At 51.6% G+C, this 12,777-nt stretch overlaps 1 protein-coding gene across 3 annotated transcripts in view; it reads left to right on the plus strand.

The window, feature by feature from the left end:
- The window catches only part of Itpk1 (inositol-tetrakisphosphate 1-kinase), a 137,442-nt gene that overhangs the window by 91,671 nt on the left and 32,994 nt on the right, over window positions 1-12,777 (plus strand). For all 3 annotated transcript variants that reach the window (XM_038337609.1, XM_038337611.2, XM_038337610.1), the window contains one exon: window positions 8,482-8,599. In XM_038337609.1, the coding sequence (XP_038193537.1) occupies window positions 8,482-8,599 (118 nt within the window). The remainder of the gene's footprint in view (window positions 1-8,481; window positions 8,600-12,777) is intronic.

Below are 12,777 nucleotides of genomic sequence, written 5' to 3' on the forward strand. Positions count from 1 at the left end.
ACAGCCGGAGCCTGTTGGACACCAGAAGGCTGGAAGGTTGCATCTGTAGGTGAGGAGCTCAGTGTCCTCCCCAGTGACCCCTGTCCTTCCCAGAGTTCAGCAGCTCCCGAGACCGGCTTTTCTCTGCGAGGTCCAGGGTGGAAGCTCTTGAGATCTGGCTGTGGGTCCCAGCTGCAAAACAGCAAGGCGAAGAGGGCAGGAAGCCCGTGGCCACCAGGAACTCAGAGGCAGTCCTGCAGGCCACCCTGTTGAGGGCTGTCTGTACACTGAGTGACTTTACTGTCCTTCACTGACCAGGTAGTTCTTCTTGGCCTTTAAACTTTTCTGACCACACTTTGGAAGTAAGCTGCATACCCTCATACATGTCTCCGTATGCACGTGAGAGAGATCTGTAGGATGAATACGTAGAGACTCCGTAGAAACGCTGAGTCTGCAGTTTCTGTTTTCTTTCTGTTCAGGTTCCACCACCTTCAGTCCCACCTTCAAACACTGCTGCATTTCCTAATGCAGCCTGGAGCTACCTCCTGCGAAGGGTGTGGGGTCCCAACAGTCTTGTCTGCTGATTTGCTCCTGGGCACTGTGAGCCCCGGGAAGGGCTGAGCTGGCTGATCTAATGTACTTGGCTGGACCACTTTGTTCCTCACTGTGCTGGGGGGGATCGTGCATGTCCTGTCTCTTCTGCATCCTGTGTTGTCAGACTCTGGCCACCCCACCCTGCCCTTGGGAGTGAGTGAACATGGCTAAGGAACAGGGAGGGCTCAGGTGGATTCTGTTGTCCTTTCTGTCAGCTCTCCCAAATAGCAGGAGATGGTGCTGGTGTAAAAAGTCAGGCTCCAAGAGCCCCCCAGTCTTCTGTGACTGTGAAGTCCAGTCCACATGTCCATGGTCAACACTGCATCTCACTTACTACCAAGGCTTGTGTGTTTCTTGCACTAACTGTGACCTTTCAGAGTGCTAGGCTGGTCACTGTAATAATTTCTGCACCAGAGGGACCTTGGCGGGTGAGAGCCAGAGGCTTCATGGTGGGCAAGAGACAAATACGCCCTGTAGACTGCTTAAGTGGAAGTTTATTGAGAGCAGGGGGAAGAGAAGGGAAGAAGGAGACAGAGGCAGAGACCTGCTTGCCTCATCAGAAGAACAGCGGGAAGAGAGAGGGATTGGGAGGAACTTGTCTCTTAAAGGGACCTTATGCACCTGTGTACAGACTACGTAGTGATATGGCAGCCATAGGACCCTGGGCTGGCTAGGGTGCATCTTACTCTGTCACGTCTACACTCTAGGCCGGGGACCTTATCGCTTTGTTTGTTTCTTTGTTTGTTTGGGACGGGGTTACTCTATAGAGCCTTTAGAGCCTGTCCTAAAATTAGCTCTTGTAGACCAGGCTGGGCTTGAACTCACAGAGATCTGTCTGCCTCTGCCTCCCGAGTGCTGGGATTAAAGGCGTGTGCCACCACCGCTGCCCAGCTTTATTTTTTTAAGATCAGGTCCAGACTCCTTGGCTCTTCTGTTGCTAGGACCTCGGCCTGAACTTTTCTTTGAGACCCATGTCCACCCCAGCTGTACCAGGTGCCTGGTTCACAGATGTGTTAAGTATCCTTCTCCAAGGCATCAGCCTGAAATGACCTTTGGCTCTTGACTTATGCCTGTGACTTTTCAGCATTGGTGGCCTCAGAATCCCCCTTCCCCATATTCCCTCATAGTCAGACATGTACCCACCCCTCACTGTGCATCTTCTGCCCTATTTACCTTTAGCTCTATAATGGTAGGTGGGAAGTGGCTGTTGTCATGTAGTTTAATAGGTGGAAATTATACCCTACCCCTCATCCTAGGGGCTGGCCTCTTGTCTGCCAGGAGGCCTTAGGCTGAATGCTCAGACTTGAGAGAGCTCTCAGGAATACAAATGTCTGCTTACAGGAAGCTGAACTCTCCCCAGAAGCCTTTTCAGAGAGTGGGACAGGAAGCTCTCTCTGCACATCAGACAAGACCAGAGTGTGTGGAGATTCAGAAAAGACAGCTCTGGTCATGGCCTTGTCTGGCCTCGAGTCTGTCGCTGAAGGATCTTGGCCTGTCCAGGCAGGGGAAGTGCTTTCTGTCTGCCCCAGCACGTGTGTGAGCATACCTAACCAGCCCACAGCCGGGGGACTGTAACCACACACTTTGTGCTCCCAGGGTAACAAAGCCACAGGCTTCTGAATCTGTATGCCTCAGGCCTGACTCAGCATAGGGGCCCAGGAACCTTTCCTGGTTTGTTCTGCGTATTACAACTTAAGTGTCTGGATCCTAAAAACCAGCGGTGCTCCTAAAGATAAGTCACTTAAAACTTTTTACTGTACAGCTATGGCACCTGATAATCCACTAACTTATGTAACTCAAGGGCTTCAGGCCATTTTTTTTTAACTCCACATCATATATGTTGTCTGAGACGGAATGGTGCCTCTGGGTCCTTGTGTTAGGCTGGGTCTGGGCTGGGTGCTGCTGGGCTGAAAGACGTGATCTGCAAATGATTGGAAGGCAGAAGCCTTGGCCAACCAAGGCTGGTAACACAGGCCGCATACAGCACAACTCTGTCTTTGACACTGTGAATGGCTAAGTTTGGTGCCTTAGCCCCTGGTATATTCTGTGTGCTGCTTCACTTTCCCTTGGCTCCTGAAAGCCTGGCTCCATGGTTTAACTGTATACGCCAAGGTTCTGGCCTACACTAGGCCTGATGCCAGCCGGACATGCCCTCCCACACCAAGACTCTTGCAGCTGTGTGGATGTCTTGGAACTGTGGTGCACAGGCAGGTGATGGGAAAAACATTGCCTGGGGGATGTTAACCTTGGTTGGTGTCAAGTCTGTCAGCAGTGGGTTGACTTTATGGCTTCATTGGTCTGCTGCAAGATCCACTATTTGTCTCCCAGAAAACATTGTGTGCTGTGGCCTAAGTCTTCAGTCTCACATGGCGTTGGCATCCTGAGGCGAGGTTTCCCTTTCTGTAGCACCAGAGTGTCCCTTTGCAGCATGATGCCCTTCACCCAGCTGGAGTCCCATGTCTTCCCTCTGTGTGTCTCCTTATCCCTCACTATGTTCCCGTTACTGCCCTGCCCATATGTATGTTAGTCCTGTGCCTTAGAATCCTGCACAGGTCCCTTGCCCTGTGCCCCATGAATCTTCCTCATAATCACCAATCTGGACTGCCACTCACTAATGCAGTCTCCCAAGGGCATCTGTCTTAATCTGGGGCTGGGAACCTTGGCATAGATACTGCTTCCTTTCTGAGAAGACAGACTGGGCTAAGGGATCTTCCTTTGCTTCTAGATCCACAGGACTCCCACAGTGGGAGAGAGGACACAACCTCCCCGTGCATCTTTTCCCTGTGGGCATTCTCTTTGGCTCATGCTGCCATGGGGAATATTTCAGTTTGTACACCCACTAGGCTGCAGACCATAGCCCTATTGCAGCACATGAGAAAGGCTTCCTCCTCGGAATGAGCCGAATAGTGTTGGTCCAGATGCAATTGAGCTGTCCTTCCTGGAGCCAGGTTCTCTTGTGAACCTGGTATCAGAGCCAGGATCCCATAGGGACCTTCTTTCACTGAGGTGCTCTGAGCCCTGGTTTCTTCATTAGAGGGGCTATTAACAGGACCTCTGTGGTAGGATGGGTATGAGAGAAGCCTGTCTATGATCTTAGGAGTAATTCATCGTGGAGGTGAGTTCAGGTCCAAAGTTTTCTTGGCTCTCACCCAGCCTGGGAGGAGTGCAGAAGAAGGCCAGCCTTTATGACTGTCAGAGGAACTGAGAGGAGGAAGATGGCACTGAGAAGGCCTAGAGTCACCTCCCTTTCATAAAGGCTCCCATGAGAGTTAATCTTCAACAGCTAAGTGGAAGTCAGTTCAGCTCTGCCTGGGAGTCACTCCTGCCGTCCCCTTGGTGGTCAGGTGCTGCTGAAACACTCAACCTCCTGATTCCTGGGAGCCCATGGTTAGGACCTGTAGGTCCAAGATGCCCAGTGTGTCTCCTCCCGGAGCCAAATGAAGCTCTGGATGCTAGCCCCTGCTGGATTGAGCCATGGGTTGGTCTCTGCAGGCGATGTCTCTGGGACAGCACTCAGTGGGATTATGTTCATATGTGTCCTTCGGAGCCTGGGACCTCTTGGGGCAACTCCCCAGTGCAGAGTTGGTGATCTTGAGAGTCTTCAGGGTAGGGACAGGGTGGGTGAGTCCAGAGACTCGAGCCCAGAGGTTTGCTGAGTCCTATGTTCCAAAATGCAGAACATTCTTTTATTCTGTGTTCTACCCGCCCTCTATGCATTGGTCGTCCGTGGACCCCAGCAGCTCCCTGGGGTTGCTTTATCCAGAGCTTAGGTCAGTCACATCATGGGACCGCAGGCTTGCTTCCGGGCATGGAGCATGTGTCCTAATTTCCTCTTCTTACTGTGTCAGACACCATAGCCAACAGCAGCTTGAGAACAGGCTTTGTTTCCAGTTCCAATTGCCGTCCATCGTCAAGGGAAGCTGAGGCAAGAACCCAAAGGCAGGAGATGAGCAGCAACCGTGGAGGAAAGCTGCTTACTGGCTTGTTTTTCCATGGCTTGCTCAGTTACCTTTCTTCAAAAGCCAAGACTCACCTGCCCAGGGATGGCACCGTTCACGGTGGGATGCCTCCCACCTTTTTGGTTTTTCGAGTAGGGTTTCTCTGTAGTTTTGGAGCCTGTCCTGTAAACTAGCTCTTGTAGACCAAGCTGGCCTCGAACTGACAGAGATCTGCCTGCCTCTGCCTCCTGAGTGCTGGAAATTAAAGGCTGCACCACCATTACCTGGCTGGGATGGGTCCTCTTATGTCAATTAATGGTCAAGATGTGACATTGCTTTCTCAGGCCGGTCTGGTGGGAGCAAGTCCTCAAATGAGAACTCTTTCTTCTCAAGTATGTCTAGGTTGGCAAAATATAACTATAACACACAGGCCAGATCTGAGTTTGGTGCTTCTGGTGGTACTTTCTGTTGGAGAGCAAGGTCTGTCTCCCTGCCAGGGGACTGCAGAGATGTAGTATAGTTGGTGCTCCCCCAGTCCGCTCATTGTCTCAGATTGCAGTGGGAAAACTGTCTTCCCCCACCCACAGTGTGGCATCAGTGCCCCTAAGGGCATCATCGGTGGCCCTGGAGAGCCTGTGCTCCGTCCTAGTGGGCACCTCGTTTGCCTCTTCCTCCTCATCCCTCTGACAGTGGAACTTTCTGCCTCCTCCTGACCCTACTGGGTCCAGGATGTCCATTTCCATGGAAAGGCCAGACTCCCTTTTCTCCCTTTCTCTTCAGGATCTCACGCTGGTCCCTTGTGGCAGGCCAGCTCTCCAAGGGAATGAGTGTTTACCATTTGCCATGGAGATGGTTTGAGTCTTTCTTCCAGCAATTTGTTTGGCAATTCTGAGAGACTTCTGAAAAGTGCGTGCAGCCCTCCATACAATAGATGAGCTGAGAAGCTTGGAGGAAAACGCGCTGTGATCGCAGGGAAGCTGGGAAAAGCCTTTGCCCTGCTCCCGTCTCCAGAGAGATTCTTCTTGTACACCGCTGCTTTCATCCCAGGCCCAAGCTTGTTGGCGCCTGCTTGTCAGATTGTTTCCCTCTCTGGTTTCATGTGGCTTCTTTCTCTTGTGATTTTGGCTTAAATTCCCACCTCAGTGATACTGAGTTCTATTTAAAGGTTTCTGTCCTGGTGCAGGAACGTGGGGCTGCATGAGCTTTGTTGGGGAATAGGGGAGGAAATGCACGTCTGTGTTTAGGGGGCTTCAGTTGCTGGGGAGAACAGGTCATCCCCTGGGTGGTGAGTGTCTGGAACAGCGAGTGCATGCAGCCCTGCTGACACTTGCAATGCTACCAGAAAACAGTCTCTCTCTGTCCAGGGAAGTCTTATGTGGCCGTGGAACTCTGCTCCTCAGGTTTCTCTAGCCAACAGACTCCTGGAAGGGTCATCCACAGTCAGTATATCTTGAGAGACCCTGAGAAGCCCAGCGGCTGGCTGCCTAGGTCCCTGTCACATGTTCTTCCTGGCACACCAGGTGCTTCTGGAAGCAGTGGCCTGGGCAGGGGTTTGAGGGAGTGGGTTGGTTTTTTTTGTTTTGTTTTGTTTTTTTGTTTGCTTGTTTTTGTTTTGTTTTAAGTTTTTCAAGAAAGGTTTTTTTTTTTTTTTTGTTTTGTTTTGTTTTGTTTTGTTTTGTTTAGCCTTGGCTGTCCTGGAACTCGCTCTGTAGACTAGGCCGGCCTCGAACTCATAGAGATCTGCCTGCTTCTGCCTCCCAAGTGCTGAAGGACTGACTGGGACTTTTAGGGCTGGCTAAGACCGTGGAGGAGTTAGGAACCGGATGTCGAGGTTCCTCTTCACTGGTGTGTCTGCTGCACCTGGAAGACACCCCAGCACTGGCACTTGTAAAGTTATGTTTTGTAGATTTCTGAGCAGGGAGGAGGGGCCGGTGAGTGGTGAGCTTGTGTGTTAGCATGCTTCCATGAAGGAAAGCAGTGAAGCCTGCCCGTGAGTAGCCTCCGTGGGAGAAGCAGGGCTCAGGAGCAGCCCCTAGGTAAGCCGAGACTAGGAAAGAGGTGGTGGGCACAGCTGTGTGGCCTATTGGCCCGTCTTCGTTTATCTGCATAGCAGCTGTATAAGCAGCCACGGGGCAAAGGGGGTCAGTCTCAGGAGTGGGCACTGACTAGACTCTACTGGAGTTGGTGCCAGCACAGAGGCCTCCCCAGGTGGCGCACATCTAAGGGCGACAGGGAGAGTTAAAGCCTTGGGGAGAGGACAGAAAGGAATTCCTGTGTGAGTTCATGGACAGGGCAGTTGCAGACCAAGTAAGTATGACTCTGGCTTTGCCTTAGATGCTCTCAAAGTGATACTAGGAACAAAAATAGGCTCTCTTTAGAAAACATTCAATGGCTCTTTCTGTGTTGATAAAGCTTATTGAGAAGCAGCATTGCGGGTATTTTCTCCTCTGACCTTTGCTAACCTCAGCCTGGGGTGTGGACCAGGGTGGGGCTGGCTTGAAGGCAGCAGTGATAAAGTGAACTTGTGTGATTTTTTTGGGGGGGGGAGTGGGGGGCAGGGCTGTCTTGACCATAAGCCTGGTGACTTAGAAATTCATTCTGTCATAGTTTGGGCACTGAAATTCTGAACTCAAGATGTTAGCAGGGCTAGTTCTGCCTGGAGGCCAAGAGAAGATCTGGCTCACACACTCACCCATACTCAATACAGCTGCCTATTAACTTGGTAATGGCTAAAGACCTGACCCCATTTCCAAATAGGTCCTTATTCACAGGTGCTGGGGAAGGGCCTTCCTTGAGCCCAGCCTTTTTACTGAAGGCCTCTTCAGCATCTTGTAATTATATCCTTCAAATTATAAATTTGAAGAGCCAGAGAGGACAGTCTCATTTCCATATGTCAACAAGTTGCTCTGACTCATTCTGCCTAGGGCTCATGGAGTCACGACAGAGTGTCTTTTCTTGTCTCTTGGTGGGTGTATACACATGGGTGCATGTTTGTGTCTCTGTACATGTAGGTGTGCATGCCTGCATGCATGTGTTTGTGCATGTGTCTGCGTGTGTGCGTGCTTGCATGCGTGTCTGTGCGCGCACATGTGTATAGGCTAGAGGTCACTCTCAAGTGTTGTTCATTTGGAACTGCTCGCCTTGTTTTTTTCTTACTCCTCTGGAACTTGCCGAGTAGGCTAGGCTGAGTGACCAGCAAGCCCTAGGGATCTACCTGCCTGCTTTCACCCGACCTGGGGGTTAAACTCAGATCCTCGTGCTTGCATAGCAAGCCCTTCACTGGCTGATCCATCTCCCCAGCCCTTCTGTCTTTAATTTACTGAGTTGTCTTATAGCGTCTTGTCTCCCATGTAAGTTTTGGCTCCTTCCAGGATGATGCCAGATTCTTCAAAGGCTATCCCCTGTCCCCAGTTTCCCTTGAGATGAAAAACTGCCCCATGTTGGAGGGGAAGTTCTCCTGGCTGACACCTTTCTCACAAGGTTGGACACCTAATGGTATGGCCAGAGTAAATGGCACAGTCCTGTTCGTCACACATTTCTTTATCCATTGGTGCGGGAGGCTGGGCTGGCGCTCTGATGGAGCCGAGATGGACCAAGTCTGGATTCAGACAGAACTCTTACCAAAGGGGCACATGACCTCATCAGAGCACAACCGCTCTCTCCTTCTGCGCTCAGGCCTTAGGCACACTCTGCTTAAGTTCCCATTGTGCCTATGCACAGATACACACCTCTGTGCTTCTTCCTTCAGGAGGCAGAGACGAATCCCAGCTAGACCCCAAGCCTGCCTTTGAGTAGACAGATGCAAGGTCATATGTCTTCCTCTGGGCCCTTTATTAGTTTAATCAAAGTCATGTCATGGGGGAAGGAGGGAGAAGAGCAGATTCGTGGAGGATTGTGGGCGCACAGCCCTGTCATTGCCCTTGTAATGGCCTCCCCCTCCTCCTCTAACCACAGTGGGCTTTTCTTTCAGGAGTACATTGATGCTCACCCCGAGACCATCGTCTTGGACCCCCTCCCCGCCATCAGGACCCTCTTAGACCGCTCCAAGTCCTACGAGCTTATCCGCAAGATCGAGGCCTACATGAAAGGTATGGACACATGTGTCTCAGCCTCCTGACAGGTGTGGCCCACCCACCTCTGCGGTCACGGGTTATTAATGTTCAAGGAAAGGCAAGGGATCTTGTCTTGAGCACTTTGGCACAGGAAGGAATTGAGTTCCGGGGGCAGCCATCATAGGTAGGGAGGAACTATGTTCTCCTTTGCAGCCAGGGTTAAGAAATACAAGCCAAAGAATGCTCTTGAGGAGAGTAGTTCTGACCACTGCAAAGGGTTTTGCTGTGCTGAACCCCTGGGGGGAGATGAGGTGTCCTGATAGCACTGTGGTCAGGGAACAGGCGTGTGTGCAGAACCACTCATGTGGAGTGGAGTTATGTAACAGGGCAAAGGAGACAAGGGGAAACCAGGTCTCTAATCAGATGCAGAGAGATGCTGCTGCTGCTGAGCATCATGGGGTACGCGCTGTTCCCCTGGGCGGAGCCTCCCCTGCCTGTAGAACATCTGCCAGCTGCTGGTTCTTCTCCAGAGGTCTTGTCTCTCTGTCCCACCTGGCCCCACCAGAGAGCAGGGCAGCCCCAAAAGAGAGCAGACAGCCTTTACGAGGTGTGTTTCTGTGAGATGGACATTCTAGAAAGATCCTCATGAAAGGTAGCTGCCTAGTCTGTCCTCGGCAGACTGTTTTATTTTCATTTTAAGCAACAGAGTTCTTTCTTTGTCCCAGCCCAGGGGCTGCTGGACGGGTCCTCCCTGACTGCCCCTCATATAGACCATGTCTGTGGCCTAAGCTGCCTTGAACCCTGACCCTAATGGTCCTTTGCTGTGGAGGCAGGGCCAGTGAGCTCAGTCCAGTAGACAGGACCAGAGGTAGTCCAGAATGAAGGGATAGGACTATGGGAGGGAGCATCTGTTTATTGGGTAAGTACCACATGCTGGGCCTGAAGCCTCCCTTATTCTGTCTGTCAGTGCTGTTTGCTAAGCACAGTGATCCTGACCATTTTACAGATGAGTCCTGGAGCCCGCATTAGACAGCTTTTTGTTGCCATAGCAAAGTACCTGAGCTAAGCTATCTGTGGAAAGGGAAGGCTTAATTGCCTCATGGTTTCGAAGGTAAAGTCCAGGCGGTGCAGTGCAGAGCTGTTCTTTGGCTGTGCTCCCTCATGGCAGGTGACACTGGCAGGGACACAGATGGAAACAGTCAGACGGTTGTGTCTTAAACCATGAACTCAAAAAGCTGAGTGGAACCAAACTTGCTTCTTTGATAATAACTCCCCTTTGTGAAAACTCCAAGGAGTCCCATTGACCTTAGGAGCCCCCCACATCACTCACCCATACACAAACACACACACACACACACACACACACACACCAGCCTCCATCCCTTAAAGCAGTGGTTCTCAATCTTCCTAATGCTGCAACCCTTCAACACAGTTCATGCTGTGGTGACCCCCAGCCATAAAATTATTTTCGTTGCTACTTCATAACTAGATTTTTTTTTTACTGTTATGAATTGTGATGTAAATATCTGTGTTTTTCCATGGTCTTAGGTGAGCCCTGTGAAGGAGCCATTCAGATGCCCTTCCCCCAGGTTTCCACCACAGATTGAGAAACACCGCTTAAAGGTTTCAGTCCCTCTTCCACTGCAGCCTTAGGGACCTCCGACCACGTGGACCTTGGGAGGAGACGCACACTGTATTTAAACCACAGTAGAGACCTGAGAGTGAGCAGACACACTGGGCTTCAGTGGCCCTTCAACCTGCCTCTGAGCTTGCCTGATGGTGCAGTCAAGGTCCTGCTTAGAGCCCCTCTCCACAAGGGGACTATGTCCTGGAGAAGAGCTGGGATTGGCTGTTCTGGAGGGAGTCTGGAGGTTTCATTCCTGGTGCTCGATCCTTACTACTTCCCAGCTATTGTGGGGTCTGGGGGCAGGCAGGTGGCAGCCTTCTTCCTTGGCTATGGATGGTTTGCATTACTTTCTAGCATGGGTCCAAAGCCCCAGGTGAGAAGAAGGTGTGTCTGTTGGACACTGATCGCATAAAGGACAAGTAGCGTTAGATATGAGGGAAGGGTTAGCTGATGGAAGAAAACGGCAGGTCCACAGCCAAATCTGATGTTCTAGGCCTGCCTGTGTGTGTTTGCTGGGTGGGGTGGGATCTGTGGAAGGTGCCACCGTGGAGCTAAATAAACAGGCTGTGGAAGGAGACAGGTTGAAGTTGGATTGGAACCTGGCTCCAACTACCCATGTGGCCATGGACTGGTCACTTAACCTGTTCCGTGTGTACTCTAGATGGGGGTAGTGGGGTTCATCTTCAAGGCAGCAGTTAGAGTCCTGGGGATTTTGTCTGTTAGCCCCCATGGGTCACCTGAAACAGTAGCTTCTCGCTGCTCCGGCTATGGCCGCAGGGCTCAAACATCTTTAGTGGGGCTTAGAACTTGTTAGAGACTTTGATGAGTGGGAAGTCAGGGCCACTGCACCCTGATTTCAAGGACAGCTCAGGGCTGGTGCGCACATGTACCTCGTGGTCAAGGAGCCAGGCTGTGGTCCTGAAGCTGCCTTGGGGAGCCTGCTCGCTGCTGGGAGGTTGCAGACAATCTGCTCTGAAGACGTGTGGGGAGTGTTTCAGAGAGAACCCAGTGGTTAGGTAACTGGGGTAGCCAAGCCCCGGGTGGATCCTGCTGCTACCTGGGGCATTCCCTATGTGGCCCAAGATGGTGGTCTCTTTCCTTGAGCCTTTAGGACACCCTAGCTTGTTTCCTGGAAGACTTTATTAAACACTGGTTTCTAGTGCTTATGTTTCTGTCTAAGATGGAAGTGGGCCTCAAGCCAGTAGTTCAGACTTCTTTGTGAATGACAATTCACCCTGCTGAGCAGAAGGGGATTCAATGGGTGAATGTTCTAGAAGGGCCAGCAGTGGGCCATCTGCCCAGAACTGCTCTGAGCGTTAGGCCGGGCCTTCCTGACCTCAGGAAGCTAACTCTTTGTTTTACTACAGCAGCAGTTCTCAACCTGTGGGCCGTGACCCCTTTGGGGGTCAGACAACTCTTTCATAGGGGTCTCCTAGGACCATGGAAAAACACAGATATTTATGTTATGACTCATAACAGTAGTGACATTACAGTGACGACATAGCACTGGAGTAATTTAATGTGGGCTCACCACAACACGAGGAACTGAACTGAAGGGTCGCAGTGCTAGGAAGGCTGAGAACGCCGCACAACATCATCAAGTACGGAACTGGGCTAGAAGAGTTTTCTGGGGTGGGGGTGAGACCCAGTGACTCAGATTCAGAGGAATGTAGGAGGGCTCTGTGCCTGCTAGGGACTCTTTCCCTAGGTCCCTATGGAGAAGGACCTCTCTGAGTGGGCAGAGCTAGGCTAGGCAAGGCCTGAGCATGCCGTGGGCTGGCCTGCAGACCAGGGTGGTCAGGGCATTGAAGGAAGCTGCCAGATGGCGACTTATAAAGGACTTTGAGAATGCCAAACCGGAGAGCAGAGTGGGGACTTGGGTTTTGTTTCTAGACAAGATTGTGTCGCTTGAGCTAGCGAGATGAAACTCTCAACAGGTTGGTATAGACATGCTGGAAGCAGCTTTTAACCGTCACCACCAGTGTCCCGTGAGGGACACCTAGGTTCTAGACCTTTTGACAGTGGCTCACATCACGCTTGGGAGGCTGGAGATAGGCCACTGGAAGAAGCCATTCTGCTGGATCCGGAGCCACAGTCCCAAGCATTGTCTCCTAGAAGCCACAGGATAGGGGGATTTATGTAGGTCCTCCCAGGCCGGCCTGGCCTGCCAGGGCTTGTGAGAACCATTGACTGTACCCTAAAGCACGAATGGTTCTGGGTTGGCAGGAAGTATTGAGTGGGGGGCTGCACCCAGAATTTTCCTTATTGTCTGCACCAAGCCTCTTGTATTCTTCCAGGAGGGCAATGGGCCCGGACCTTTCTGAGCCCTTTCCTGCAAGCAGGGGGCATCTCCACGGCAGTGCCCCTGGTGGCTCCCTACTGTATCTCTCCAGCCCCTCTGCAGGTGCAGGGACCCTTCATGGGAAGCACATCCTTGTGCCTGTGCTCCAAACCCAGCTTTCCCTTGGAGGCACACATCCCTTTTTAGGTTTGCTGTAAACGACCATAATTACCCCTGAAATTCCCTCAGATAATTATAGCAATGCAAACGACAGGGCTTTTGTTTAGAGAGAAGGGGCTTGGTTAG

This window comes from Arvicola amphibius, chromosome 7 (assembly GCF_903992535.2).
Source record: "Arvicola amphibius chromosome 7, mArvAmp1.2, whole genome shotgun sequence".
In the NCBI taxonomy this organism is placed as follows: Eukaryota; Metazoa; Chordata; class Mammalia; order Rodentia; family Cricetidae; genus Arvicola; species Arvicola amphibius.